The 27,362-nt window shown below is 42.6% G+C and overlaps 1 protein-coding gene and 21 non-coding genes across 32 annotated transcripts in view; all 22 read right to left on the bottom strand.

The window, feature by feature from the left end:
- The window catches only part of mctp1a (multiple C2 domains, transmembrane 1a), a 61,320-nt gene extending 42,396 nt beyond the window's left edge, over positions 1–18,924 (bottom strand). For 3 of the 11 annotated variants that reach the window (XR_005098721.1, XM_037258374.1, XM_037258373.1), the window contains exons 1-9: positions 18,275–18,924; positions 9,423–9,537; positions 6,048–6,190; positions 5,881–5,960; positions 5,182–5,293; positions 4,102–4,140; positions 1,915–2,079; positions 1,695–1,825; positions 1,130–1,316 (exon numbers count right to left, since the gene is read on the bottom strand). Coding sequence is in view for 10 of the 11 variants with exons in the window: in XM_037258374.1 (XP_037114269.1) it covers positions 1,130–1,316; positions 1,695–1,825; positions 1,915–2,079; positions 4,102–4,140; positions 5,182–5,293; positions 5,881–5,960; positions 6,048–6,190; positions 9,423–9,537; positions 18,275–18,799 (1,497 nt within the window). In the remaining variant the exon portion in view is untranslated. Of the gene's footprint in view, positions 1–1,129; positions 1,317–1,694; positions 1,826–1,914; positions 2,080–4,101; positions 4,141–5,181; positions 5,294–5,880; positions 5,961–6,047; positions 6,191–9,422; positions 9,538–11,940; positions 12,064–13,451; positions 13,576–17,697; positions 17,823–18,274 lie in introns of those variants that run through there. The other 8 variants (XM_037258370.1, XM_037258372.1, XM_037258377.1 and 5 more) reach the window with 8 other exon arrangements.
- A 5,110-nt stretch (positions 18,925–24,034) lies between these two features.
- On the bottom strand, positions 24,035–24,108 carry trnai-aau. The gene has a single exon. It is a non-coding gene; the product is annotated as a tRNA-Ile (tRNA).
- An 82-nt stretch (positions 24,109–24,190) lies between these two features.
- trnai-aau lies at positions 24,191–24,264 on the bottom strand. The gene has a single exon. It is a non-coding gene; the product is annotated as a tRNA-Ile (tRNA).
- Positions 24,265–24,346: 82 nt separating this feature from the next.
- Positions 24,347–24,420, bottom strand: trnai-aau. The gene has a single exon. It is a non-coding gene; the product is annotated as a tRNA-Ile (tRNA).
- Positions 24,421–24,502: 82 nt separating this feature from the next.
- On the bottom strand, positions 24,503–24,576 carry trnai-aau. Its single transcript has one exon. It is a non-coding gene; the product is annotated as a tRNA-Ile (tRNA).
- Positions 24,577–24,658: 82 nt separating this feature from the next.
- trnai-aau lies at positions 24,659–24,732 on the bottom strand. Its single transcript has one exon. It is a non-coding gene; the product is annotated as a tRNA-Ile (tRNA).
- An 82-nt stretch (positions 24,733–24,814) lies between these two features.
- On the bottom strand, positions 24,815–24,888 carry trnai-aau. The gene has a single exon. It is a non-coding gene; the product is annotated as a tRNA-Ile (tRNA).
- Positions 24,889–24,970: 82 nt separating this feature from the next.
- Positions 24,971–25,044, bottom strand: trnai-aau. Its single transcript has one exon. It is a non-coding gene; the product is annotated as a tRNA-Ile (tRNA).
- Positions 25,045–25,126: 82 nt separating this feature from the next.
- On the bottom strand, positions 25,127–25,200 carry trnai-aau. Its single transcript has one exon. It is a non-coding gene; the product is annotated as a tRNA-Ile (tRNA).
- Positions 25,201–25,282: 82 nt separating this feature from the next.
- On the bottom strand, positions 25,283–25,356 carry trnai-aau. Its single transcript has one exon. It is a non-coding gene; the product is annotated as a tRNA-Ile (tRNA).
- Positions 25,357–25,438: 82 nt separating this feature from the next.
- trnai-aau lies at positions 25,439–25,512 on the bottom strand. Its single transcript has one exon. It is a non-coding gene; the product is annotated as a tRNA-Ile (tRNA).
- Positions 25,513–25,594: 82 nt separating this feature from the next.
- On the bottom strand, positions 25,595–25,668 carry trnai-aau. Its single transcript has one exon. It is a non-coding gene; the product is annotated as a tRNA-Ile (tRNA).
- An 82-nt stretch (positions 25,669–25,750) lies between these two features.
- trnai-aau lies at positions 25,751–25,824 on the bottom strand. Its single transcript has one exon. It is a non-coding gene; the product is annotated as a tRNA-Ile (tRNA).
- Positions 25,825–25,906: 82 nt separating this feature from the next.
- trnai-aau lies at positions 25,907–25,980 on the bottom strand. Its single transcript has one exon. It is a non-coding gene; the product is annotated as a tRNA-Ile (tRNA).
- Positions 25,981–26,060: 80 nt separating this feature from the next.
- Positions 26,061–26,134, bottom strand: trnai-aau. Its single transcript has one exon. It is a non-coding gene; the product is annotated as a tRNA-Ile (tRNA).
- An 82-nt stretch (positions 26,135–26,216) lies between these two features.
- trnai-aau lies at positions 26,217–26,290 on the bottom strand. Its single transcript has one exon. It is a non-coding gene; the product is annotated as a tRNA-Ile (tRNA).
- Positions 26,291–26,432: 142 nt separating this feature from the next.
- Positions 26,433–26,506, bottom strand: trnai-aau. The gene has a single exon. It is a non-coding gene; the product is annotated as a tRNA-Ile (tRNA).
- Positions 26,507–26,588: 82 nt separating this feature from the next.
- trnai-aau lies at positions 26,589–26,662 on the bottom strand. Its single transcript has one exon. It is a non-coding gene; the product is annotated as a tRNA-Ile (tRNA).
- A 79-nt stretch (positions 26,663–26,741) lies between these two features.
- On the bottom strand, positions 26,742–26,815 carry trnai-aau. Its single transcript has one exon. It is a non-coding gene; the product is annotated as a tRNA-Ile (tRNA).
- An 82-nt stretch (positions 26,816–26,897) lies between these two features.
- Positions 26,898–26,971, bottom strand: trnai-aau. The gene has a single exon. It is a non-coding gene; the product is annotated as a tRNA-Ile (tRNA).
- Positions 26,972–27,053: 82 nt separating this feature from the next.
- Positions 27,054–27,127, bottom strand: trnai-aau. The gene has a single exon. It is a non-coding gene; the product is annotated as a tRNA-Ile (tRNA).
- A 79-nt stretch (positions 27,128–27,206) lies between these two features.
- trnai-aau lies at positions 27,207–27,280 on the bottom strand. The gene has a single exon. It is a non-coding gene; the product is annotated as a tRNA-Ile (tRNA).
- Between the last annotated feature and the right edge of the window lie 82 nt (positions 27,281–27,362).

Genomic DNA, 27,362 nt, shown 5'->3' with positions numbered 1-27,362 from the left:
ATTAAGAGCCATTAGTGTGTGTGCTCCTTTGCCATCATAATACATAAATCTCTCGCTCTCTCGTCGGGGCTGTCTCGCTGCACGTCTGGGAAGCAGTAATTAGCGATGAAGGAAAGGTTACGCTGAGCAATAGCACATCCAAGGCAATTGTCACCAAGTGGCTGGATTGCACCGTGTTGCATAGAACCACGCGGCTGCATTTTAAGTAGTTGCCGCTTGTTACTTACACTCACTGTAGGTACTGTACGAGGAAGTTCAGCACCATTTAAAAAGTTCATCATAACAATCATATTAGATCAATGCCTTTTTTTTTTTTTTTTTTAGTCAAAATTGAATTATCTACACGTAATAAGTGAAAGACACATTATGTAATGACACGGATGAATGCGTGTGTTTTATCCGAAAGACAGATTTGGATAAAGCAGATTAGCGGTGTTTTGGACAGAATTATTCGATATTAGCGGTGGTACTTCAATTGCTCAATTTTATGCCTCAAAGACATTTTTTTTTTTTTTTTTTTTGTGGGGAAAAAGAACTATTATTTTAACAGGTGGATAGCTTCCAGTCCCTTTTTGGTCATGTAACAGGAGGGTCACATTGGACACAGACAAAGAGATGATGATGCTGAGTGAGCTACTGTGATGGGAAGGATGGTAGAAAGCAGGTGATGGTGAAGGGGAGGGGGAAACCAAGGCAAGAAAATTGGGCCTTCAGCCGAGCAGAAAGGCGGCGGCGCTACGAGTTGTGAGAGAGGTGAAATAGCTTTTTCTTTTCATTTTACACGCCTTCCCTTCCAGTGCCACCCTCAGCCTTTACCTCTCGCCCCCTATTACACACACATTCCACACCCTCTTTTTTTGTGAGCGGGGAGGGACGCAGTGGCTTTCTCGGTCATAGAGCTCCCCCCTCTGATCACATGCCGTCACTGCACTTAGGAGGCCAGCGGTCTGCTTCCCGCGGCCAATAATACACGGTTAAGAAGGTTGAGGAACATTCGGAATACAAACACAATATAATGCTCAAAAAAAAAAGAAAAGTGGAATGAATGAAATTTTTCAATTCCGTGTAAGTGGGCTGAAAAATATGATTGACTTATACCACATAAAGTATTTTTAGAATAACAACTCACATATCTCTGCTTGATCTGCAGTCGCTCATGCGGGTCGTCCAGCACGTTGACCGACATGTCGGAGATGGAGACGGCAGCGGAGGCCGTGAGCGTCACCAGCATTACCAGCACGCCTTCGCCTTCCTCAAGTAGCAACTCCAGCTTGTGTGTGTGTTCTTTACTGAGGAGGGACAAGTCGATTGTACACCTGAAGGGCACACATAAAAGTCGTGGTGAAATCATCTCGGCAAACTGAATCGTTTATGAATGACATATGATCAAAATGTATTGTCGCTCTAACAATGTTGGGCCATGGGGTGGACAAGGAAACAAAAAATAATAATTACAAACCCAAACAATTATTTGGAAAATTTTAGTCAGCATTCACCATATTTTCCCTTCAGGGGACAGAGGGAAATGTGAAAGAACATTCCCAAAAGTCAATTATCTGGCCTTGCACCTTGCATATTTCAGGGGTGGCCAGTGCCCATGCGAGCCCCCCTTTAGCTCCGCCAGTGCTTGGACAGCACTTTTTATCTGTACATACGTAAAGTCTGTCTCAGAAGAACATAAGAGATCCTTGTACTTTCCCATGAAGTCGTCTTTCTTGCCAGCATCTTTGTCCCAGACAGTAATGTCCACGTAGCCTCCTTGCTCCTCATACATGTGGAAGTCAAACTGCTCTCTCCATTGAGGATTCAGCGTTTTGGGAATCGTCTGGGGGTCCGCAAACAAAAGCGCAACGCAATAAATTGTGCATGAATCTCATGGGTGAAACATGTCAAGTTAGCGACGCGTTTGCTAACCTTGCTCTTGTACTTTTGGTGGCCCATCCTAAATTTAACATAAGGGTCACTTCGGCCGTTGTCGTCCATGGGCTGGAGGCCGCGACCTTCGATCAGACTGATGCTGACGATGCCCCGCCACAGTTGAGCTTTTCGGTGTACATCCGACAGGCGCATACTCTGACACTGTCGTGGGCAAACACATCCACACATATATTAGAAAGAAATCCAATTTCATTAAATAAAATTGACTTAACTTGAGGACTTACGAAAAAATCTGATTGTTTTCCTTTTGCCTTAGGTATCGGTGGCTGGTATCGGCAGCCTTCGTGAGTACTCAATACCTTAAAATAAGGCCGCTATTGGCCAGATACCGAAATCTGGCATTAGTACTCACCCCTCCCCTAATTAACACAGACTTAAGGCATTTTATTGACAGGGAAACTGCAAATAATAATGAACATGAAACACATGAAAACACAAAGGGAGGAAATACAATTTTTTTAGACCTAGCATGCATTTTTTTTACGTGGCGTACCATGTTCGGGGTCAGCGCCTAACAATAGCTATGAAAAATAAAAATCATTCATTTGGCTCGTCTAATCCAGAATAGCACAAGACGTTTCTCATTTTAGCTATTCTATAATGACGAGCCAACCTATTTAAATCCAACCACTTACAGGCCTATTTAACCTCTCTTTGAATCATTACAATATCCTTCACCGCAACAAATTCCTCCCTCCCCCCTCTTTTCATCCATCTTCTTTCCTTGTTAGGGCGAATTTATTAGCATAGCTTTTGTTTTGCAGATGAATTTCATTAAACTCCCAACCAACCCTGCCGCACAAGCGCAGCCCTTTGATCTGGAGACGCAGCTTCTTAATTTCTATTCTCCAGACATTAAACGCGGCGAATGGCTCCTCGCCGTTCATCTAACCTCCCGTGCAGCGACTTCCACGTCTGCCGATTTCTACAAGTGAATTTATGCTATGTGGCCGTGTATGCTAATGATTGGAGGTCGCCGTGATGTTGTACTCGAGCAACAATCTCATCGCTTTATTGTTTTGTAACGACATACTTCTGGTTGCTGGAGGAGAAGAAAACAAAAAAGTGCTGTTTACTTTGGGAATCTCTGCGCCAGAGCACAGCAGGACGCCCGATGATGTTCAGGGGGCTGGAATTGTCGAAAACAAATCTACTTTTACAATATTCGTACACAGTTCAACTTTCCGAAGCCCTTTGGAGGAGAAATATGTTTGAAGTGCCAAAAAAAGAAATTGCCTCGTGGTGAAGAGAGAGACCTGGATTTAATCTTGCCTCTGACTCATAATTACTATCGCAAACTATTTCTTGACGAGTTTGCATCTTCTAATGTATGTTCATGGCTTCATTAAAAAATAGTTGGTGTAAAAATAAAACCGTGTGCAGCCATGCAGAGGAGGCAAGAGGGAGGCGAAGGGGGGAGTCAAGAGCATCGCCTTTTCCGGGAGGGGTTGCAAGTTCGTTAGTGTTTGCGCGTATTCCCGTCTCGCAGGCGGGGTGGCCCATTTTGCAGACTTCAAAGGCGCAATACAGCAGGACGTCGGCCCGGCTTCAACCAGGCGCACTCCAAATGGGTCTCAAAATTAGGAGTCAAGACTAAAAGGAGTGAAGCTTTTCTGAAATCTTGCAAGAATTCACGGCCATTTCAAACCAAATCCGGCCGATAACAGCAAGTGAGAAACTGGACTTTGCGTATACGATACAAAACAAGATTTATGGCATGCGTGAGTCGATATGCGGAAGCAGAAAAGGAAAAACGTGCTTCTTGACGTTCACCGAACGACCACAAGGAAGGAGACGTAAATGACGATCCTGCATCGTCAATCAGCATGCTTATAAAATGATTTCCCTAAGCTTCCTGAAAATAAAACGGCTTCATTTTCTGGCACAGCAGCTGCAATAAACAAACCGAGGGGGTTTAAAAGCCATCAAAATGTATTTTATAACTTACTAATCATTTCAGAAGTACAATATGTTTTGTGTGATTGTGTTAGTATATTGCAGCTTGTGGAAAATAAAGTGATGACGGTGCAAACATGAAAGAAAAAATGACAAGAGCACAGAGGGATGAGAAGATAGAGGAAAGGAGACAATCCATCCATGTACCAGGAGGAGACCAGTGAAAAGTGCACAGGTTAGGTGGGGTGACATGCGTTTTTAGTTTACCTTACTAGATCGTTTCCAGTTCCTTCTCAAAAGCATGGTCTGTGAATGAGACAAAGCCGTTACAGCACCCCCCACTGTTTCCCAATTGAAGCTGCAGGGGCACAGGTTAGCTGCTGTGAGGTGTTGTGATGCTAGTTGTGGCTTGAGTGACAGCGTGGGAGGTGGGGGGTAGATTAGCAGAGTGAGGCATCCGTCAATCATGCATGGGAATAAGGCAGGAGCGATTTGCCTTGTGTTGTCAAACACAAACATGCATACATGGAAATGTTTTTTTTTTTTTTAATTGCAGTAATGCTTGATTATTATGGTCAACACATTCTTACTGCATTTTTTTAATCACATAAATTACTTTTATTGTGCCGATTCCAAATGTGTTTTCTCTAGCACGTAATTATGTAATACAAAAAAATCAAATATAATAGTATTATATTTAGTGATATTTATCCAAATAAAATATGTAACAGTAATATATTTAGTCATATTTATTAATTAAGGTTCGGTTTAGCAACAGGTGCATTTTTTTTTCCTGAAAGTCATAGCTATAGATTACAACACTTTTTAATTTAATATAAACATGGATTATCTTTTAAATTTAATTTGAGTCATCTCTGGCTCGGCCATGAAGCCTCATCCATGACAACAGAAACCCTTGTACTCATTTTCTTAGCAGTTGGAAGGATCCAAAATGGTGCTTAACCTAAATCGAGTTTATTTGTTCTGTCAAGTGCGGACTCTCTGAACTGCAGAACTAAATAAGCAGCAAAATCAAGACATCAGATCAAACAGAATAAAGTATTTCCCCCATGAATCCCGCCTTGTTCTGGGTCGACCATGCGGGGCTCCAATTAGGCAGACAAATAATTGAACAGAAATAAATGCAAGTCGGAAGCATCTAGCGCATGAGCAAACATCCGGTCCTCTTTGAACGAGAAACTTTTACACCCACGCCTTAATTACACTGGCACTTTTTGCATATGCGCTTGCAGATTTGAGTAGTTTCCAGTAATTGAGCTCAAATCAAGCGAAAACTTTCAGGTCAAGAACCAGAGCGAGGAACAATCACGTTAACGGCATTCTTACTGCATCTCTCATGTCGCCCTCACGCGGGGATAAAGTGACGGAAAGGTCCAAGCTGCCTAGATTGTGGTCTGGATAATGCGGGTCCTTTAGGTCCAGGGTAACTTCCAGTGTCCTACAAGGGAGCATAGAAATATTTTTTATTTATATTTTTTGATTAGCAGTACAAAGCTTCTTAAGCTTTTTATTGATTCAAGTAATATAGTCAGTGTATAAAATACACAATTCATAAATTTAAAAAAAAAAAAACATTTTCTAAAATTTGGCAAGGCAGATGTATGAATTATTTATAGCAGTGTTTCCACGAAGCGTAATGTTATGTAAAGAAATATCAGGTCGGAGCATGTGGTTCCAAATGTTACCACAAGAGGGAGGCAAAGGATTGTTTTTAACCACAGTCGAGTTAAGTGGAGCTCTTTGTGTACATAGAGTTTGAGTCTTTTTAAAACCTTTTAAAGGAAATGATACATGCACGTAAAGAACAATATGGAGAAGAAGTAAGTGATGAGTAACTTCTGGTTATATTTCAAAAAGATAAGAAAATGCAAATGCAGGTGTTTAATTGGTCAAATGAAACCAAACGTCACTATGGTTACGTTTCATCAGTGAAAATGTTGTGACAGCACAAAGAATTGAGGAAAATTGAGGCCCCAAATTCAAATTGTAGAATGTAGCTCAAATTTGAAAACCAAAAAAGCAGACCTCTGATGTTCCAGAGACTCCAAGTAGAGATACGCCGAGCCCATGAAGTCATCTTGGAGTCCAAAGTCATAGTCAAAAACCTACACAAAGTGCAACAGTAAGCAAAGGAAAGCTCAAGCAACATTTTTCGAGCTAGGCCTGTCCTGTACATTTGATGCTCGACAAACCTTGACGTACAGCGGGTCCCTCAGGCTTTCCACCAGGAGACTTGCTCTTTCATCCCACACAGGATTGAGGTTCTTATGGATGGTTTTACTCCTGAACACCTCCTTCCCTTGAATCTTGAACTTGACATATGGGTCACTGGTACCTGGGAGAGAAGATTTACACATTGCTTCAGCTACATGGCAAAATACGAATGGGAAAACGCAAGCCTGAAGGACAGGATCAGAAAATCAGGAAATAAAAAGAATTGTGTCAAGCTAGTTTGTAAGATTTAGTAAGCGCATTTTTGAAGGACCAGCCCGGTTGCAATATGCACCGTTGCACTAATCTTACTCGAATAAAAAAAAACATTCCCCAGATGATTGACAGATATAAATGCTCCCTTTGGTTCTGTGTTTTAGAATACTAAGCAGTAAGTTAAGTGGGAAAGAAGCATGCTGGTGTCGGTCTGTTTGTTTTCACTGCCATTATCCGCTGTGACAAAAGTGATTACCAGAGAAATAGCGAGGGGAGGAAACGAATCCTATTATCAAAGCATTCCCACTCTGGTGTTTTCCTTGCACTCAGCATCTTCAAGGCAAAAGCAGCAGCAAATAGAAAAACATGACTCCTTATATTCATGCCCATCTGCTGTGTGGCTGGAGAGCTACTTAGTTGCATCTTAAAAGTCATAAAGTCATATGCTGTGTAAAAATGGAGCGCGAGTCTTTTTATTTTTCCACAACATTAAAGCCGATTGAGTCACCAAAACAGTGCATTCCTGGAGTGCCACTCGATTTGGCACGAGTAGGCAATTAAATAAAACGACAGCATTTTCATAATAGGGGGGGGATCAAATTAAATAGACGCAATTAACAATTGCTCGATTGACTTGATGGGCACCACAAAGAGAACAAGATGCAAAACATGATGCTCTTGTTTATCTCAAACACCCAAAAGGCACACACTTGTAAAGTCCCTTCAAATGCGCATGCCATTTGATGACTGGCTCGTATTTTAGCGGCATGTTATTGCTGCTCTCGAGTATTTTAGGCACGTACACATGCCAGGCTTTCTTCAGTGCGGGCTGGCCAATAGGGGGCGATAGTGAACCAATAAACAAATAAATAGATAAATAAGTAAATACATGCAGGAATAAATAAATAAATAAATGCACGAATGAATGTGGGTTTTTAGCTTGTATTTTTTTATCTTTTTATTCTATTTTTTTTTTTTATTTCATGCACTGATCGGTTGGCACTTTTTAAATTTCGTTGTACATGTGTGACAATGATAATAAAGATCTATTCTATGAATTTCTATAAAACACTCTTTCCCAGACTGATATGAGTAATATTCACTCTGAGTACCAATACCATGAGTACTTTTGATATACAAATGCAAAATCAACTGCTTTTTTTTTTTTTGCCATAAGTATCGGTGGCTGGTATCGACAGCCTCTCGCGAGTACAGAAACCTCAGGATCTGACCCAGCATGGACTAAGATAAGAATGGCTGGTTTATATAAAACCAGCTAACAATATAGGTTTGTTTCATGAGTTCATTCATTCTTTTCACATAGCAGTCACTTAAGTACATGTATTTAAAAAAGTTCTTAAACAGTGTCCTAAATAGGGATCATTTTCTCTGCAGCCCATATTGCCCATGGCTTTCATCCTTTTTTCGTGGCAGACAGAATGCATTATAGCAGACAGTGATGAAGTCGCTGCACACAAAAGTGTCTCAACGGTGTGATTTGGCACAGAAAGTACATCCTCTGCTGGGCTTTTCCGAGGATTTAGTTATCGTCACGTCCTTTCCCTCTTCGGGTCCTGCGAGATTGCAGTTTCGAGGGTGGAGGGAGTATGAGTGGAAGTTGCGATGCTGGGTGAGGTGCTTGAAATGGAAAAGTCTGAATAGTGGGTTCAGCGCAACAGATTGAGAAACACAGAGAAGGAAAAAGATTGCCTAGTGTATTCCGAGTACAGTGGATATAAAAAGTCTACCTCGGTTTGGATACAATTTAAAAAAAGAATAAATGATTTTTACACTTTGAATGTCACAAGGATGTGATGAAATGCTATTTAAACCCGGCATTAAAACAGCTGACAGGGGAAATAAAAGTGAGGAAATAAAATAAATGGGAGCTAGCTTGGAACTTTACTCAGCAGCCACATTTGCTTGACTTGTGGCCAAAGACCCCTGGTATTCTTCTTCATGACAGCAGTTGAAAACACACATAAAGCTAAGCTATTTATTGCTCCCGAAATACTTTAAGAGCAGCAGCCGGGAGAGAGTTCAGCTCATTACCTCTGAGACGACGACAAAACCAAAATTCCAGAAAAGGTCCGACAAAGAGAGTCTATGACCATGATTCCGTGGATTAATTATTCAGCTTTTTCATTTTCATCATCAATCTGTAATTCCAATTACATTCTCGTGATCAATAGCTCTCTTTGCCAGCACGAGGCAGACAAGCAGTCTTAAAATATTAACAGACGATCTAGAAAGATGTAATCATCATGGACTAAAATAAGCTTCATTCCTTCCTGAGGGGAAATGAATATAAATTAAGTTTACGAGAATGAGATTTGAATTTTTGTAGAAGATGTAAATACACCAAAGAATGACTGGCACAATCTTTTTCTCTTGCATACATCTTTGCATCTTGCATTGTAAACGTGTCACTCGTCTATTGTGGTGTGTGCGCCATGTCAGGCCTGACAGATGGCTGCAGCACTCGGGGTATCTTATTACCCACAATGCAAGAGGTGCAGGAGGACATATTGGTCAGGGCTGAAATACAAGTCATTCCACGGTCCAATACCGACAGATCCAATACGATTAAGGTACAGTCAGTCACGCGCTTGGCTTATTTAAAAACATGCCGGATCATTAACGTTCATCAGTGTGCGACATACATTTGTTGTGGTCAGCTCTATTAAAATAATATTGACACTTTATGTGCTGCCCCAAAGGACTCAGGAGCACTGGACCTCAAAGGTAGTCCGGCAAACTTCATACAGGGGAGTAAATTTGTGCCTGTTGTCATGGTGACGCCTATAGAGTGAAAACATTTTCAGGCCCAGCTCATCGAATTGTCCACATGGGTGGATTTTTCTTTGTTTTGGTATTTTCGCAATTGAGCAAACTTGGAAAGGGGCGTTTGCGCCGTTGTGGGTTAGCTTCTCGGTTAATATGTCGTTCCCTTTAAAATAAGGGTGTGAGAGCTGCACCTTCTTTGACAATGCGGAAATAGAAATGGACAAAATGCAGAAGATTGTTTACATCTATAAAACCATGCCACGTAGCTCACTTTGTACACACCACCATATTGATTGGCAGTACGATTTAAATAAAGACAAATGGTAAAGAAAAAAAAAATCTAAACTCCCCACCTGTGCGATCTCGGATGGCCAGGTTGTTGCCTTTTTTCAAGACAATATCCAGCTGGTACATGGCTGGACTGGGAGGCACAGGCTCTGCATTACAAGGGTCCACGATACTGGTGCCCTGCGGAGACAAGATGAAGTTTAAAGTCACATACTGTAGAGTTTGTCAAACTTTCTTTGCATTTTTAATTCTCTTCACAGAACATTAGAGGTAGATAATTGTCCTTTGGAGGAGCTTCTGGCTTTAACTTTGTGGGGGAACCCCCAGCCGACTCTCAACACGGTTCCCCTTGGAGCTTTTAACAAGCCGCAAGATGAGTCAAGCTATTCTCCTTATGTCTTTTCTTCCTATTCATCAGACAGCATGTGGGCTATCATGCGTAGCGCTAAAGCTAAAAATAGCAATTCAAGAAAAGAAAAAAAAAAGATTGAATAAAATCCCTGAGAAGCACCAGGAGACCAATAAGAGACTGGAATTGGTCCCTATTGAGACATGTTAGGGAGCAGACTTCTCAGAACTGCCAGAAAGGAGGCTCGGGATGCAAGGGACCAAAACGTCCAAATTGGCAGAGTAAATCTCTGGAGGGAAAAAAAGTACAAGCTGCAAATCTGAAGTGTGAGCAACCCTGTAACATTGCTTAGAAAATAGTGCCACAGAAAATCGTCGTATTATTATTATTTCAAAAACAGCTCAGTGACATCACAGCTGAGCACACTGATTAACCCTATGCTACATCTTTATTTGGTGGGGGCTTTCAAGTCTGACCTTTGACCTCCATATCATATTCCCACCCAATTTCCCTCCCAATTGTATCAGAAGCTAACAGCAATTAGAAAATGGTGGTAAACACACAAATAGATAGAGTCTATCTGATATAAAAGTAGTGCTTTGATGTCATTTTGGAGAATTCTGTATTTTGCTATTTGCCACAAAGCTTGATCTAGTGTAGCTACCTTCACATAGTGGGGGAAGACTAAATAGTAATGCAGCAGTGAGTCTTGAGCGTTCTTCCGACACAGATGAAAGTGGCACCGCCTCGGCACTCTCAAGACACCAGCCTACACAGGATGACGCCAGTGCATATGTCTCACGCTGGTACCTTTGCTAAAAATAGCAAAGTCCAAGCAGTAAAGAGTGGAGTATTATGTTAATGGGATGGGAGGAGACACATAAATGGTCCGTCTCGTTCATTCATAAAATAAAAATACAAATAAAAAAAACGTACAGAAAGCTAACTGATTTTTTTTTTTTTTTTTTTATGGGAGTGGGAATCTCTCCAGCGCTCTCATTGACTTTGCATCCTGGCCAGTGCATCACAATGAAGTCCAATTTGCAATAATGCGCTTTAACATCGTCCAGTTACCACCGATCGGCATGAAGAGACTCCAGAGTAGCAAAAAAATAAATAAAAATCAACCTTTACGTAACCTCAGGGTGAACAATAGATTGGTTTGATTGTGATGACAACCCAGAGGGATCGAATGAATGTTTCAATCCGGCCGCAGAAACCCTCAGCGGTTGCAAAACAGCTGGAGTGTCCATTAATTATGCACTCGGCGAAAACAATGACGACTCGAAATTAGCTGAGTGCCATGAAAAGCAATGTTTTGCAACTGTGAACTGAGGGATGAAATTGAAATGAGATAGCAGAAAGTCTTTATTAATGTAGAGTTTATTCTGCACAATAAAAGGCTCATTTGATTCTTCTACACTGTCCTAACAGCCTTTTGATCTTGAGCTTATCTTCTGCCTTGGAACATCTCAATTTTTGTCGTCATAGTTTCCTTCAGAGGGCCATTATGACTGTCAACCCAAATCAATGTATGAACGCCTCATATTATATACAGTATAAGCTACAAATCAAACTGACAAATAACTCATTTTCAAATCAGACAAGCAAAAACTGAAAAAAAAAGATTTTTAAAAAGTGAAGACAATTTGCAATTTTAGTAATGACACATTTGTCTTGGCGGGCCACATAAAACGACGTGGTGGGCCCTATCAAGCCCCCGGGCCTTACGTTTGACATCTGTGATCGCCATGCTTTTTTGCTTGCTACGGTGCTCTCATTCCTATCACGTTCCGCATCCAGCAGGACTTGGACGGATGTTCTCTCATAAATTAACTCCATCTCCCCAAAAGCGTCTGGCCGAGGTGGCGGAGTAAACACGATCATGAATTGCTCTGTCGGACTTGATCAAGTCTCTTCAAGCTGATTTAATTCTTTCTCAAGCCCTGTCACACTAGCACCCTGCTCTGGTTGCACGCTATTAGAAATCGGATACAACACGCCCATTCCACCCCCCACCTGTCATTGTAAACAAAAGTACACATCTCGCCAGTCACTGTTTTCTATGAGTGCAACTGACTGCATAAGCAAAGCAGCTATCGAGGTGTATGGAAATCATTTCTGCATGCAAATATGAGAACATGCTAAAGTGCTGGAAACATTTTGATCCCAGACATTCCCCCTCCGCCCTGAAACAATTGATATTCTCTGATGCCAAAAATGCAAACACCTACCGTGTGGCTTTGTCCTACAGTTGAAAGGGGGCATGTTAACATTCGAACACACTCCTAACCTGCCGCTTGCCTTTCCCTCGCTCACTCGCTCACTAACACAGCAAAGGCCAACCAGATGCGACGTTCTTGAAAGCACCACCGGCACTCGGTTGCTCTTTCTCTCTCTCTCTTTCTCTCTCTCTCTTGCTGCCGCTCTGTCGCTTTCTCTCCCCCTGACATTCCACAATGTAAAAGACATGCTCACTTTCAACTCACAAATCTAATGGATAAATTGACAGGGCAGTAGGAAAACCATTCATAATTTTTGTTCTTCATCCATTTTCTATGGCACATCCTAATTCACTTTGGGTGAGAGGTGGAGTGCACCTTGGAGTGGTTGCCAGCCAACTGCGGGTAGAATATATTTTGGCAAACCAGAACTCCAAAGAGGTTGATTATTTTGTCGGTCTGAAATTTCAAATAGCAGTTAACTGATTTATGCAGCTGTCTGCAGAATTCTCCTGGCCTGGAATTATATGTGACCCTGATTTATTCACGTTTTACTTTCCATAAATCTTGTGTACATTTGTACACATGGGGGGGAAATAAATGTTAGTATTGACAATAAATTTTCTCCTGTGTTTAAAAAACAATCTTTCTCTTGACTGCTGCAATGATATTGAGCATTACTTGAAATGCTGCCCCTAGTGGTTAACTGAAATGCTGCAAGTGTCAGCAAACTGCATCTTCTTGGTGGTGACGCGTTCCACATTACACGTGCTGCATGCACACATTTGCTTGCACAGCTTAACATCGAATCAGTGCACAATAAAATAACATTCACAATTCAGAAGGGAAGCTAATAAAGCTGTAATAAAATGCCATCATTTTTCCAGTGCAGCGTTGTCACTGCAGCGGACTGAAGGAGGACGCAGGATTCATCAGCATGAGAGGAAGCAGGGCAACAAAACAGATGGACAAATGGGACCTCAAAGGACAAGGTGAACTTCAGCATGAATGACAAGATCTGTTTTTTCTTCCCACAAATAACTTGCATAATATATTCTACACTTCCAATCAATTATTCAATCAAGCAAATGTAAAGAGGCCACGGGGAAAAAGGCTCAATATATATTGAGCGTGATGAATGGAGCAACTTTACATTTGGAGATTGGCAAAAAGTGCCGCGCATTAAATAGTCGTAGCACTTTGTCTGATTATTCCTCTTCTTTGCTCTCGCCTCTCATCCAATTCCGCTCTGGCGTCTTCCATTTGATTGTTTACACCGGAATAGCTTAATCTCTTCATTTCCTCAATTCACATCTGAATAAATCGACATAAATGACACAACTTGAAATATTTCTCATTTACTGGTAAATTGACGACACTAGCGGCAACACGTAAAACTTGCCATTCATCGTCAGACAGACATTTCCATACTAAGCACAGGTAGATCATTTCAGGAGAGGTGGAAAAAGACAACTTTTCAAAGGAAAACTCTCTCTAGTCTACACACACACACAATGCGTCACCTCAGCATCCCACACTCCAAACGTGGAAGCTCTAAACATCAACGTAGTAGTGACAAAGCCCATGAGTCATCATTTTCGTTATTTTGTAGTTGCGCCCACGTCAACACACAGCCACGGGATTCGTGAAGATAATTGGCTCCTGAAAACTTGACATTATTTTCAGCCACGATAATAAAAACAAAGTCTCAAGGGGTCTGTCAATCAAAACAAAAACGCCTGTATTTCAGTAATGAATCAAAAACTGAAGTGAAATGGAATTCATACATTATACAGCATGTCTCGAGAATAACTTCCTCTGAATATTTTTCAATGAAAATACCAGAAATGAGATGCAGGCGAAGCTCACCACTGAATCCATGGATCTTTCTGCTGAGAATAATAGAAAATTATTTCGAGCCACGCAAGCATATTAACAGAGTCTCGGCTCCTTCGAGTATCTTTACAGCCAGATAGCGAGATGACATTTAAACTAACGGAGCGGGAGTCCTTCATCTAAAGTCCCGATGTCTGTCCATAATGGTCATGCACACACCCACGTCGGGTCGGCCAATCATCAAGCCACGGACAGGAATAACACTTCCCCTTCGTGTAGAATTTGTCAAGTCACATATATCAACTCCTACATGTGGCTAGTATGTGCCCTTGAGATTAAGACAAGACAGGAAGTCACACAAAAAAAAAAAATCATAATATAAGAGTCAAATTAAAAGTTGAACATATCCTTAATCTTTTTATAGATTGGCCCGGGACAAGTGATGATGATTTGGAAATAGCTACCACCTGTTGTGAAAGGACGCGCTGGGAAAAAGGGAGCAGCAAGTTTATCTCTCAGGGGGCTTGAAAATGTGCCCCTTTGTAATGTGACAGAATTGCAACCATCACTTACTGACTGACCCACCCACATGAGATAAAATAGCACACATCAAAAGCCAATTCATTCATTACTGTTGGCTCGGTTTCACTTCAAGCTAGTGCCGAGTTTGAGATGGATTACGATATGACCCACATGGCTCCAATATACTCTCACCAGTCACATTAAGAGCACAACCGAAGGCGAGGCAGCTTTATTGATATGATTATTTAATAGTCAAGATAGCGTGATTCACATAATTATAGGGGGAAAAGATAATACTTTTTATTCTGGACTTAAACTTGGCCAATTCAATTTCTTTTGGCAACTTGGTCGTTTTGCGCGCTGCGCAACTGTTAAATGCTGCTTCAGCATGTTTGCTTTGAGCTCTGGGCGCCCACAAATGACCTCAGAGAGAGAACCTTTTGGGTTTATATCCGATTAGCATTTTTTCGATGTATTCAAACATGAAATGTGTGCATTATTATTATAATTGTTTTATTATTAATAATAATAATAATAAATAATATTGTTTATATTATTATTTTATCATTATTTCTATTAGTATTTTAATTTTAATTATTAGCATTATTATTATAGCCTCTTGGCTGGCAACCAATCCAGAGCTTCCACCTAAATGAGCTGGGATATGCACCATCCTAATGCCACTGAAAATGAACAGATGTTATAAGTAGCCTGCTAGGAGAAAAGAAAAACATGCATTCATTAGTTGTGGAATTACAATAGTGTGTAAAGCTAACAAAGAATGGATTTTATGGGCTCCGCTTTATTGTTGCTTTATGGAGGCTGCAGCAAAGCTCATTTGCAAATATTCAATATCCAGTCACCGCACAGGAGAGGTCCACATTGAGTTGCAAATGACACCAGATTAGCATGCAGCCTTTGGTCACTAGCCTTCAGCTCCACATTATGGTCTGCATGGACCTGCTCTGCCTTTCAACTCACAACTGTAAAAGCTTCCATGCGGAGCTCACTTTCAATCGTGTTGAGGCCGGGCAAATCAATGAGGAATTTCATCAAGCAGGTTTCATTACATCTTGGAAGCACAGGAGGGCTTGGAAGTAGCCAGCAGAGGGCGCAATTAATAAGACAAATACTGTTTGGCAATTTACAGAGCACTTGTATTTTTACTAATATATTTTTGATGGTGAGGGTCTCCAAGGCCTTCTGCTGGCCTAACCCTCTATGAGAAGCACTGACCTTCTTTTCCGACCTAAATATTCATTCCCAATAGTTTATTCTCTTAATTTCATAGCATATGGCTGCTTTTCACTATTCACTTACTCACTGATAAATAAAATGCGAGTTACTTCTGTATTGCAATTGTGGCGTGTAGCTTGGGTTGTGAAAATGGTGAGCTTGGCATGCTCTCGGGCGCTCCCTTTGTGACTGTTTTTCTTTTATTTGAGCAAATCTTCCAACATCTGTTATGGTCTAAACTGATGGCTCCCCGTAGAAGGGCGGCTTCTCCTCGTCTCTCATTGATCTCTATCTGTTCTCTCATTACTCCGACTGGCATGTCTGCCCCAGGTTTCAGCCTTCCTAACGGTGTATTGTCTCCCTTTGACAGTTGCGTGATAAGGAAGGTTCAATAATACCCTTGTGGGCAATCATTTATTGAAAATTGGATTGTTTGTCTGATACGGACGACGATAAAATAGGCCAAACAGAAGTTCACGTTTTAGTGCGTGTATACACTGAGGTGTATTTTATATTTCTCCTCAGGATGTTTGAGTGTCTATCAGATCACAGGAGGTCAATCAGGAAGACAATAAAATGAAGATTATCTCTCAAGGTAATTGGTGGACAAAGGGGTAATATATTCTTAGGCTAGCCGAGGGCAAGGACGAGATCTCCTGTATGTCCCTCACGGGACGAAGACAAACAGCTTTGACTCGAGGAGACAAGTTGAATCAAAGTCAGACAAGTGCAGGTTGGAAAAAAGTTTTGGTTTGTATGTCAGACAGCAAAGTTTAGGTCAATTAGAATTTAAGATGAATCAAATAATAAGATAACAGCATGTACGTGTCAGTGCTGCATTGAATCTTAATTCTAGAAACACCACGGTGATATTTCTAGAAGGAGGCCGCAAGCTGCTGGCAGCCGGTCAAGTTTAGAGGATTTACACAAGCTGCTCACTTTCCTCAAACCACACATGCCAAAATGCCATCCATGTATGTCAGACAAACATTTTCCAATGGATGCTTTCCATGCATATTTTATGTCGGTACACACTTCATGGACACAGTTTGTCCTGCATTATTTAATCTGGGAGTGAATTGATTATATCGATCAAAAGGAAAATCAATTAGAAAGACCCGAACCCTCATTTCTGTTTGCCAGGCATCGCAGTACTTCATCATGAGGCAATAGCTACTCAGAAAAAAAAAAAATCTTGACACAAAAACCCACTTTGCTGCTTCATACAGTGCGAGCTGAATATTTCCGATTTAATCCTAACGGGTGGACCCAAAACAAATCTCAGAGCTCAAAATACTTTGCTGACTCCATTACGACATAGTACTATTTTGCTTCGAAAGTTATATTGTGATAAAATTACCCCCCCGCAAATAACTGGAAGATAAAATGGGAAACCTTTTTTTTCCTTTTTTTAACCGTTGACCGCAAACACACCACTCTACACGTTGCTAACTTCTTCAATATGAATGCAATATCATTAAAAACAAAGACACGGGCCAGCGTGAGCATTATGTATTATTTAACTCAACCGACATGGGCAGCAAGGGCGCCGCAAGATCAATGCGAGTGAAGCCCTCTTCAGTTGAGTGCATGCGGCTAAGAGAGATTTAATGGCTGCAGCTAGTGTACTTAATTGTTAAATCACTTTTGGACAGCTGTCTGGATGATGCTAGACACTGAGTGGCGCCAAAAAGGTGCAAATAAAAAAGGCAGCAAAAATACCAATGCGACAATTTTGTTTCCTCACATTTTTCATGAGCTTAAGGCAAAAATTGAAATGTGGAGTTACTCGGGGGGGCTCAGGTTCGAATACTTGTATCTGATATGACCATGCAGTATTTTTCACTATTTTTACTTTTCAAGCTTAAGACATCAGCTTTCTATTTCTGTGATGATGTAACCGAAGCAAGAATGTGGAACGCCTTCCCCACAGCAGCGTGTGACCAGGCTGGTGACCAACATGAGAAGGTGCCAGGCTGTTGTGGCTGTTTATGACTCTTCCACATGCTACTGGGCCTTCTGGACGTTTGCTAAAATAAAACAGGCCGTGGTTCTTGCTTGATACAGGAAGACTTGATTATGGGGGTACAGGTCAAAAAAATGCATCATGAATCCGAAATCAGTTTCTGTTTCTAATTACGGTAGCAATTTTCTTTTTAGTTTAAAACGGCTTACCTCAAGAATCCGAGATCACGTTGCGGGCGAAGAGAAAAACTCAGATTTGTTATTGTGACTTAATTCTTGATGTATGCTAAACTAGCAAGCAATCTGAGGAGCCCCAGCTACTTCAAGAGTTAGAAGCAGAAGTTTCATCAACACGATTAGGGAATAGATGAAATTTTGCCCCAAGCAATATCCTGTTGGCCAAATCTTAACTCCGCCCCCGACTTGACACTAGTGTTTTAAAATAACAGGTCATATTCTATCTGTTCCATCTCAGGATTTGCTATGATATGCACTTGTGATTTATGAATCAACACCATATTCCTCAATTATGTTTTAGCTCAGCTACTGCATCCCCCAGAATTGCCATGTACGTATTTTCTGGTATAAGATGCGCAGAGGTGTCCCTAATAATGTGGCACACGCTAGCGTGGGTATGTCATTGACGGTGCAGTCATGAGGCCCATGCCTACACGAGCAATATAAATGATGCACCCTGCATCAAATGCAATTTCATATTCAGGTCAAATGCAAAATGAATGATAGCAGAAAACACCATGTGCAAGTACAGTCATGGAGTTGTACTCACAAAATCACTTGTCTTCTTCGTCAGCTGCCCTTTCTCCTGCAGGACCACGTTCGGATCCACCACCAGCTTCTCAAAACACGCCGAGCCTAGCGAGGAGCTCTTCTGCTGGGACGCGATGAGCTGCGAGACGTGGATCTTCGGGCTTCCGTGAACCGTCAGCTCGGGTTTGCTCCCCGTGCTCCCGGAAGCCGCACCGAGATGTTGCCTGTCGCCTCCTGATCCTCGGCTGGTCCCGGCCGCCGCGTCAATGCGTCCGCCTCCGCCGCGCTTGTCCGGCGGAGAGGAGCAGCGAAGATTGGGCTGCGAGGAAGAGAACACTCGGTCCAAGTGTTTCTTTTTCCTCTTAAACATCCACAGTCCTGACTCCTTCTTCGTGCCCTCTGCTCCGCCGCTAGCGCGGCGCTCCGAGCCCAGTTTGGGACTGAGCCACGGCTTGGTTTTCTCCTGGAAAGTCTTCCACATTCGCCGCTGGTAGGACTCTTGTCCCCTGGACGTGCCTTCATCCTTGGATGCTTTTTGCTCCATGGTGCCTGAGCAGCATCCACCCAGCCTGAAGCGTGTGTGTGTGGGTGTGTGCACTTCACTGCGATCCGGTTAGGACCAACGTACGAGGAGGAGGAGGACGATGATGATGATGAAGATGAGGATGGTGATGATGAAAGTTGGCTTGGAGTGGATTGCACATGCTGCAAGCAGCACTTTGTATAAAACGCAGCAGATTTATTAGAGCGTTGGGAGTTTTGCTGTCACACCTAAAGCCTGGTCAAACTATGATCAATTCCATTTTTAAAGTCAAATGGAAACTAGGATCTTTTTTTGTAATGTGTGACTGTCAATCTATCCTCCAAAAATGATCTCATTTGAATGGATTTTTGCTTTCGGGTGAGAAGCTCTAACGTGGACTCAATCTGGATTCAATCCAGTTTTATATTTAGAGGCAATGTACATTTAACAGGGGGTCAACAAAAAGGTGCTTCGCACATTTTCTACCGGAGTGATTTTGGGAGACATATTTGCTGCAAGTGTTTCACGTTTCCTTGCACTGTTCTGGATCGTCTTGAAATAGGCCAAGCTTTGGTGAACATTCTCACCCACACACAGTAGCGCGTAAGAGCAGCGCTTTCTCTTTTTGGATGCTGCTCCGCTGCAACGTGCTCGATAAAACATCACGACCTTCGACTTGGCCTTTTCTTTTAACGCTCCGCCTGCATGGACAAATTCAGCCGCTTTTATAAAAGTGCGGCGTTTACGCAATCAAACGCACAATAATCTGACACACATCTTGAGATGACCAACACGTTCAAGGACTCGTTTGCAATCTATTCACGTTTTCATGATGGGTTACGTTACCCTGGCCTTGGCATTGCTGAGAGATGATGGAAGTGGAATGAACGCTATTAACTTTGGAACATAGAGTACTGCAGCATAATACAATGGCATCCAATATATGCATGTACGTATATATAGATATATTTTTTGGGGGGGCCTGTTCAAAGCTAGCTGTGCTCAATTCAATGGGGTAATAATTGAACAATGTTTTATTGTGACTATTGTTTTCAGTGATTGTCATTTAACTAAATTAAGCGCTAATCCTCAGTATAAGGTAGCAACAACGTTTACAGTATTTAATCTCAATAATGCAGGTGTACCTAATGATGCAGCTAGTTAGGATCGTTAAAAGAAACAAATCTCATAAAGACCTTTACTCTGCAATCCAAAAGCAGCAATCCCATTTAAGTGCAGTGTTTTGTAATGTAAATAATCTGCTTTAAATGGCTGATCAATCGGCAATAATCAGTCTAAACTTTGTTATATGGGTCCCCTGACCGAATGAAAATCCCTCTTAATGATAGCCAGAGGCAAGTCCACCTTGACTTAAGTGGAACATGTGAGCCAAACAACTCCTTGACTTTTTTTGTTCTATTGGATGAGAATAACTGATGAATCTGCAGCGCGCTTGCTTTTTTTAATGATCCCGCTGCAGCCGCTGACAGTGTCGAAATGAGCACACGCGCTAAATGTTCTCATCTAGTGACTGCAATTGCTTCTAATTCAATTTTACTCCACTAGAACAACTTGACGCGCAGGCTAGGATAAATAGAAGGCTTAGCTTTGTTGAAATGAAATGAGAATACACTTTTACTCGGCGCCGATCTATTCAGGCGGACTAAAATACAAGTTGGTTGAATAGATATGACCTGCTGTAGTACAAGCTGACAAATAAATGTTCACATCAATGACGCATTCTTGGCGTCTGCTTCATCTTGCTCTCTCACGGTTTTGCACATCTCTCGCTGGATTGAATGTGACTTTACTAAAGAGCATAAGCCACATGTCGCATGACCAAACGCACCTTCATAAGCAAACCGAGGCAGTACTCGCAGTTCTAACCGACATACTCAGCTTGCCTTTTAAATCTTTAATCTTCTTTAATCTGCAGTCGCTGGCACATCCCATTCAATAGGCCACACACTCAAAGTTGATTTGATTACAGCTGATAGGATGATGCAGAAGCCTGGGCCAAGCCTTTCTGACTCCTTTCATTCTCTGATACACAAAAAAAAGACTGCTAGATTATTTTTTTTTAACCAGAGATCACCAAGTTATGTAACTTCTTATAAATGATGCATTTGTGGCGACACCCATGAGAATTAAATACAAAGTTATAAAATGTCCAAAAATGTCTATGGACGAAAAACAAGCAATTAGGAAAATCAAACCGGATCAGGCGTCAGAAAAAAACTGAAGGTATCATAATTTGATGTTAGCATATAGCGACAAGACTCAACCATTTCGGATAAATGCTGCGAGTGATGGAAAGGCAAAATCTTTTTGGAGGGACAAAAAAGATGAGACGATAAGCTCATCTGTGAAAGTCAGCGAACATAATGTCATGGCTTCAACTTGCATTGTATCTTCCACTTTTTTGATTTTCATATTATGTATTATTTGTGCCCTCTCTGCATCCATTACAACCTGGTGATCCTGAAAGGGGGATCCTTCCATCTGTGGTCCCTTCTCAAGGTTTCTCATTTTCCCCGGGCAGGGGTTTTTGAGTTTTTCCTTGCCCTTTTGGGAGCTTAAGACCAGGGGATGCTTTGAGAATAATTGTCCATTTTTGTCTATGTGAAGCCCTTTGAGACTGCTTGTGATTTAGGGCTATACAAATAAACTTGACTTGACTTGACTATCTTCTGGGACACATTTACTCATCCTCTTTAATAATGTTGTGTCATTTATCAACCCCAAAAAACGATTTGTGTTTGACCATAGATTTCGCCATATTTTGCCACTAAACTGAATTTTGTCAGGCTTTGTCAAAAGGACACATCATCTTCATAATACAGAAGCCTACAAAAGCGCCTTCGTCTAAGACAACATTTCCATATTTCCATATCAGAGGTCTCAGTACAGCACACTAAATGTCCAATTACTGTAAATGAAGGCTGTCATCCATTGAAATAAATCCCTCACCGCTAATTAGTTCTGCTTGCGTTGAAAGCGCAAAGCTCGGTCATGATGTGAATGATCCTCTGCTTCCTCAGCTCAAACTCACGCCGCCGCGGTAAAACAGATTAACACACTGTCATGAATTTTGTGTCAGACAGTGAGAAAACATTTGGTTTACTCGCAACGGATTCCATTTTTGCCTTTTATGACATATTCAGTGTCATTTTCTCAATGTTTGGCTTTTGCTTTTGGGCTCCGACAACAGAATGGCTGCAAAAACCGGTTGACAAATATTGCGAGGGAAGATCAAGCTGCACATTCAGCATGTTGCCTGGCAGCTCTTCACCGTCTTCCAATCGACTATGTCACGTTGGCTAACACCTCACTGACACACAAGCGTCAGTCCAAACAGTCCACTCAGCACTACTGCAGAGCTTGAAATGGAGTAGAACAAACCATCCAAGGCGAATATTAAAGAAGACGCGTTGTGACAATTTTTGGAAAATTCTTTTTGGTATCTCGTAAGGTCGTACACAGCAGACCATCTTATTTGTTCCTCTCCATGGTCTCACACCTCTCCTTCCAGGCTTTCCCACTGGAAGAGTTTCATTCTATCCTGTCACCATCAATCCCTCCTTTCCTCTAACCTCATCTCAGGTGCGATGGCAACAACGGCGAGGAGAGCGAGGACGTGGGAGACCGTAGAAAATGACACAGCTCGGCTGTAAATATGACAAGTGTGATTGCCGCCACGTGAGTGCTGACACAGTAGGGGAGACCTCAAACTAAACTGCCAGTGATGACATTTTCAGTAGTACGTCGATTTTAGACAGTCCAATCCTCCCTCATCACATTTTTGGGATGGCATTTTCTCATAGGCAAATATAAAATGTTTGGTTGGGCTTCAGTAATTTAGCATGAGGAAAAATTGCTAGCCCGCTAGTAGACTACTGTGTATCAAGTTTTTTTAATCAAACGTAAATCTAGCTGAAGGTTTCCGTGGCGGAAGGTGATATTTAATTTACAGCGTCTGAGCGAACGGCACCTTATTAAATACAATGGCTGTACGAGTTGTGAAATGAAATCACGAGGGGGTTGTAAAGCTCTGCTCATAAATACATAACACTGCTCAACATCTGGTCTTTCTTGCTTCATTTCTCACGCGCTTGGCAATCTTCACAAAATCGGGCTGCATTGACTGTGACAATGACAGAAAAATATCTTAGCAAAGGAGTAGTATTCTTCACACCTAGTAGCATAGCTGTGAATCAGCTGAGGGAAAAACTGTGAAATGACGGAACCAAACAAGTCGAGACTGCTGCTGGAGCAGATCATCCGTTTTGCTTAGCTCAAGGTAGAAAGCCAAACGAGCAGTCAGCCGTACGCTGCAATTCATTTGGACTGAAGTCTGACAAAACCGCAAATTGGATCCACAAATGAAGAGAAGCTTCCATTAGGAGGAGCAGCTGGTTAAACCAATCCACCTCAAAGGTGGCTGACAAGTGACACTGACACCCTGTCATCAGAGAATAAACCTGGATACATGTCGTCGACGCGTGAGCACATCACCACCGCAGCCACGGCCAGCACATTTCCCATGAGGCCCTGTCTGCATAACCCCCCCCCTCCCCTCTCCTCGCCATTTTCTGTCTGCAGCTCATGTAAAAGTGCAGACAGCTGGAAAAGACACAAAAGCCTCCATTGCTTAATTGCTCCAAAAGTTACAGCACAGAGCACCCATCCATCATTGTGTTTTAAATGCGCTGCTGATGCATAATTGATATTGGTTGTAAATACTCCGATGTGTGGGCGTTTGGAGGGAGACACGTTTACTTCAAAGTGACTGCACTATCGAGCAGTACAGATATTTGCACAAGTTGGTGAAACATAATTCATCAAGTAGAGGGAAGCATTGTGCTTGCTAACTATTAGCAAGCATAATACTCTCTTTTGCATGGCCCTGTTGTAAATAACAAGACTAAAAATGACAAATGGATTCAACTCACGTCAAGTGCGTAGGCTTTACTTGCATAGTTAGTGTGATATGGGAGATCCATTTCCTCATGTTTGCAGCAGGAAATTAAGCAATTTTCCTTGGTCACTGAAAAGTAATATCACAAATGTTGTCTTTGTGCTTCTGTCTCAGCCTACAGCGCAAAAAAATGCTCTTGCACTAGATCAGAGGTGGGCAATTCCAGTCCTCGAGGGCCAGCGTCCTGCAGGTTTTATAGGTCTCTCTGGTGCAACACACCTGATTCAAATGAAAGGAAGTCACTTTGCATAAAACGTCTGGATGAATTAAAAAGGGTATGGCCCGTACGGGGATCGAACCCGCGACCTTGGCGTTATTAGCACCACGCTCTAACCAACTGAGCTAACCGGCCACGTGACTTCGTCGAAATAGCGTCATTACATATAGATAAACCTGTACGTGGTACAGTAAAGTTGCTTAGTGTAAAATACAAATGGCCCGTACGGGGATCGAACCCGCGACCTTGGCGTTATTAGCACCACGCTCTAACCAACTGAGCTAACCGGCCACGTGACTTCACCGAAATAGCGTCTTTACATATAGATAAACCTGTATGTGGTACAGTAAAGTTACTTAGTGTAAAATACAAATGGCCCGTACGGGGATCGAACCTGCGACCTTGGCGTTATTAGCACCACGCTCTAACCAACTGAGCTAACCGGCCACGTGACTTCGCCGAAACAGTGTTATTACATATAGATAAACCTGTACGTGGTACAGTAAAGTTGCTTAGTGTAAAATACAAATGGCCCGTACGGGGATCGAACCCGCGACCTTGGCGTTATTAGCACCACGCTCTAACCAACTGAGCTAACCGGCCACGTGACTTCGCCGAAACAGCGTCATTACATATAGATAAACCTGTACGTGGTACAGTAAAGTTGCTTAATGTAAAATACAAATGGCCCGTACGGGGATCGAACCCGCGACCTTGGCGTTATTAGCACCACGCTCTAACCAACTGAGCTAACCGGCCACGTGACTTCGCCGAAACAGCGTCATTACATATAGATAAACCTGTACGTGGTACAGTAAAGTTGCTTAGTGTAAAATACAAATGGCCCGTACGGGGATCGAACCCACGACCTTGGCGTTATTAGCACCACGCTCTAACCAACTGAGCTAACCGGCCACGTGACTTCGCCGAAACAGCGTCATTACCTATAGATAAACCTGTACGTGGTACAGTAAAGTTGCTTAGTGTAAAATACAAATGGCCCGTACGGGGATCGAACCTGCGACCTTGGCGTTATTAGCACCACGCTCTAACCAACTGAGCTAACCGGCCACGTGACTTCGCCGAAACAGTGTTATTACATATAGATAAACCTGTACGTGGTACAGTAAAGTTGCTTAGTGTAAAATACAAATGGCCCGTACGGGGATCGAACCCGCGACCTTGGCGTTATTAGCACCACGCTCTAACCAACTGAGCTAACCGGCCACGTGACTTCGCCGAAACAGCGTCATTACATATAGATAAACCTGTACGTGGTACAGTAAAGTTGCTTAGTGTAAAATACAAATGGCCCGTACGGGGATCGAACCCACGACCTTGGCGTTATTAGCACCACGCTCTAACCAACTGAGCTAACCGGCCACGTGACTTCGCCGAAACAGCGTCATTACATATAGATAAACCTGTACGTGGTACAGTAAAGTTGCTTAGTGTAAAATACAAATGGCCCGTACGGGGATCGAACCCGCGACCTTGGCGTTATTAGCACCACGCTCTAACCAACTGAGCTAACCGGCCACGTGACTTCGCCGAAACAGCGTCATTACATATAGATAAACCTGTACGTGGTACAGTAAAGTTGCTTAGTGTAAAATACAAATGGCCCGTACGGGGATCGAACCCACGACCTTGGCGTTATTAGCACCACGCTCTAACCAACTGAGCTAACCGGCCACGTGACTTCGCCGAAACAGCGTCATTACATATAGATAAACCTGTACGTGGTACAGTAAAGTTGCTTAGTGTAAAATACAAATGGCCCGTACGGGGATCGAACCCGCGACCTTGGCGTTATTAGCACCACGCTCTAACCAACTGAGCTAACCGGCCACGTGACTTCACCGAAATAGCGTCTTTACATATAGATAAACCTGTATGTGGTACAGTAAAGTTACTTAGTGTAAAATACAAATGGCCCGTACGGGGATCGAACCCGCGACCTTGGCGTTATTAGCACCACGCTCTAACCAACTGAGCTAACCGGCCACGTGACTTCGCCGAAACAGCGTCATTACATATAGATAAACCTGTATGTGGCACTAAAGTTACTTAGTGTAAAATACAAATGGCCCATACGGGGATCGAACCCGCGACCTTGGCGTTATTAGCACCACGCTCTAACCAACTGAGCTAACCGGCCACGTGACTTCGTTGAAATAGCGTCATTACATATAGATAAACCTGTATGTGGTACAGTAAAGTTACTTAGTGTAAAATACAAATGGCCCGTACGGGGATCGAACCCGCGACCTTGGCGTTATTAGCACCACGCTCTAACCAACTGAGCTAACCGGCCACGTGACCCGCGACCTTGGCGTTATTAGCACCACGCTCTAACCAAGTGAGCTAACCGGCCACGTGACTTCGTCGAAATAGCGTCATTACATATAGATAAACCTGTATGTGGTACAGTAAAGTTACTTAGTGTAAAATACAAATGGCCCGTACGGGGATCGAACCCGCGACCTTGGCGTTATTAGCACCACGCTCTAACCAACTGAGCTAACCGGCCACGTGACTTTGCCGAAACAGCGTCATTACATATAGATAAACCTGTATGTGGTACAGTAAAGTTACTTAGTGTAAAATACAAATGGCCCGTACGGGGATCGAACCCGCGACCTTGGCGTTATTAGCACCACGCTCTAACCAACTGAGCTAACCGGCCACGTGACTTCGCCGAAACAGGGTCATTACATTTAGATAGACCTGTCTGTGGCACGGAAAAGCGTAGTTTAAAATTGGAATGGCCCGTACGGGGATCGAACCCGCGACCTTGGCGTTATTAGCACCACGCTCTAACCAACTGAGCTAACCGGCCACGTGACTTCGGCGAAACAGCGTCATTACATATAGATAAACCTGTATGTGGTACAGTAAAGGTACTTATTGTAAAATACAAATGGCCCGTACGGGGATCGAACCCGCGACCTTGGCGTTATTAGCACCACGCTCTAACCAACTGAGCTAACCGGCCACGTGACTTCGGCGAAACAGCGTCATTACATATAGATAAACCTGTACGTGGTACAGTAAAGTTGCTTAGTGTAAAATACAAATGGCCCGTACGGGGATCGAACCCGCGACCTTGGCGTTATTAGCACCACGCTCTAACCAACTGTGCTAACCGGCCACGTGACTTCGCCAAAACAGCGTCATTACATATAGATAGACCTGTCTGTGGTACTGAAAAGCGTAGTGTAAAATAGAAATGGCCCGTACGGGGATCGAACCCGCGACCTTGGCGTTATTAGCACCACGCTCTAACCAACTGAGCTAACCGGCCACGAGGGGGCGTCAAATTTACACATAATATATATTTAAATCCCACTGTCGAAGAGCCGAGGCAAAACGTCCTGACATAAAGC

Source organism: Syngnathus acus, chromosome 9, assembly GCF_901709675.1.
Source record: "Syngnathus acus chromosome 9, fSynAcu1.2, whole genome shotgun sequence".
In the NCBI taxonomy this organism is placed as follows: domain Eukaryota; kingdom Metazoa; phylum Chordata; class Actinopteri; order Syngnathiformes; family Syngnathidae; genus Syngnathus; species Syngnathus acus.
The sequence above is the reverse complement of the archived record's forward strand: the minus strand, read 5'-3'. Positions and strand labels throughout refer to the sequence as shown.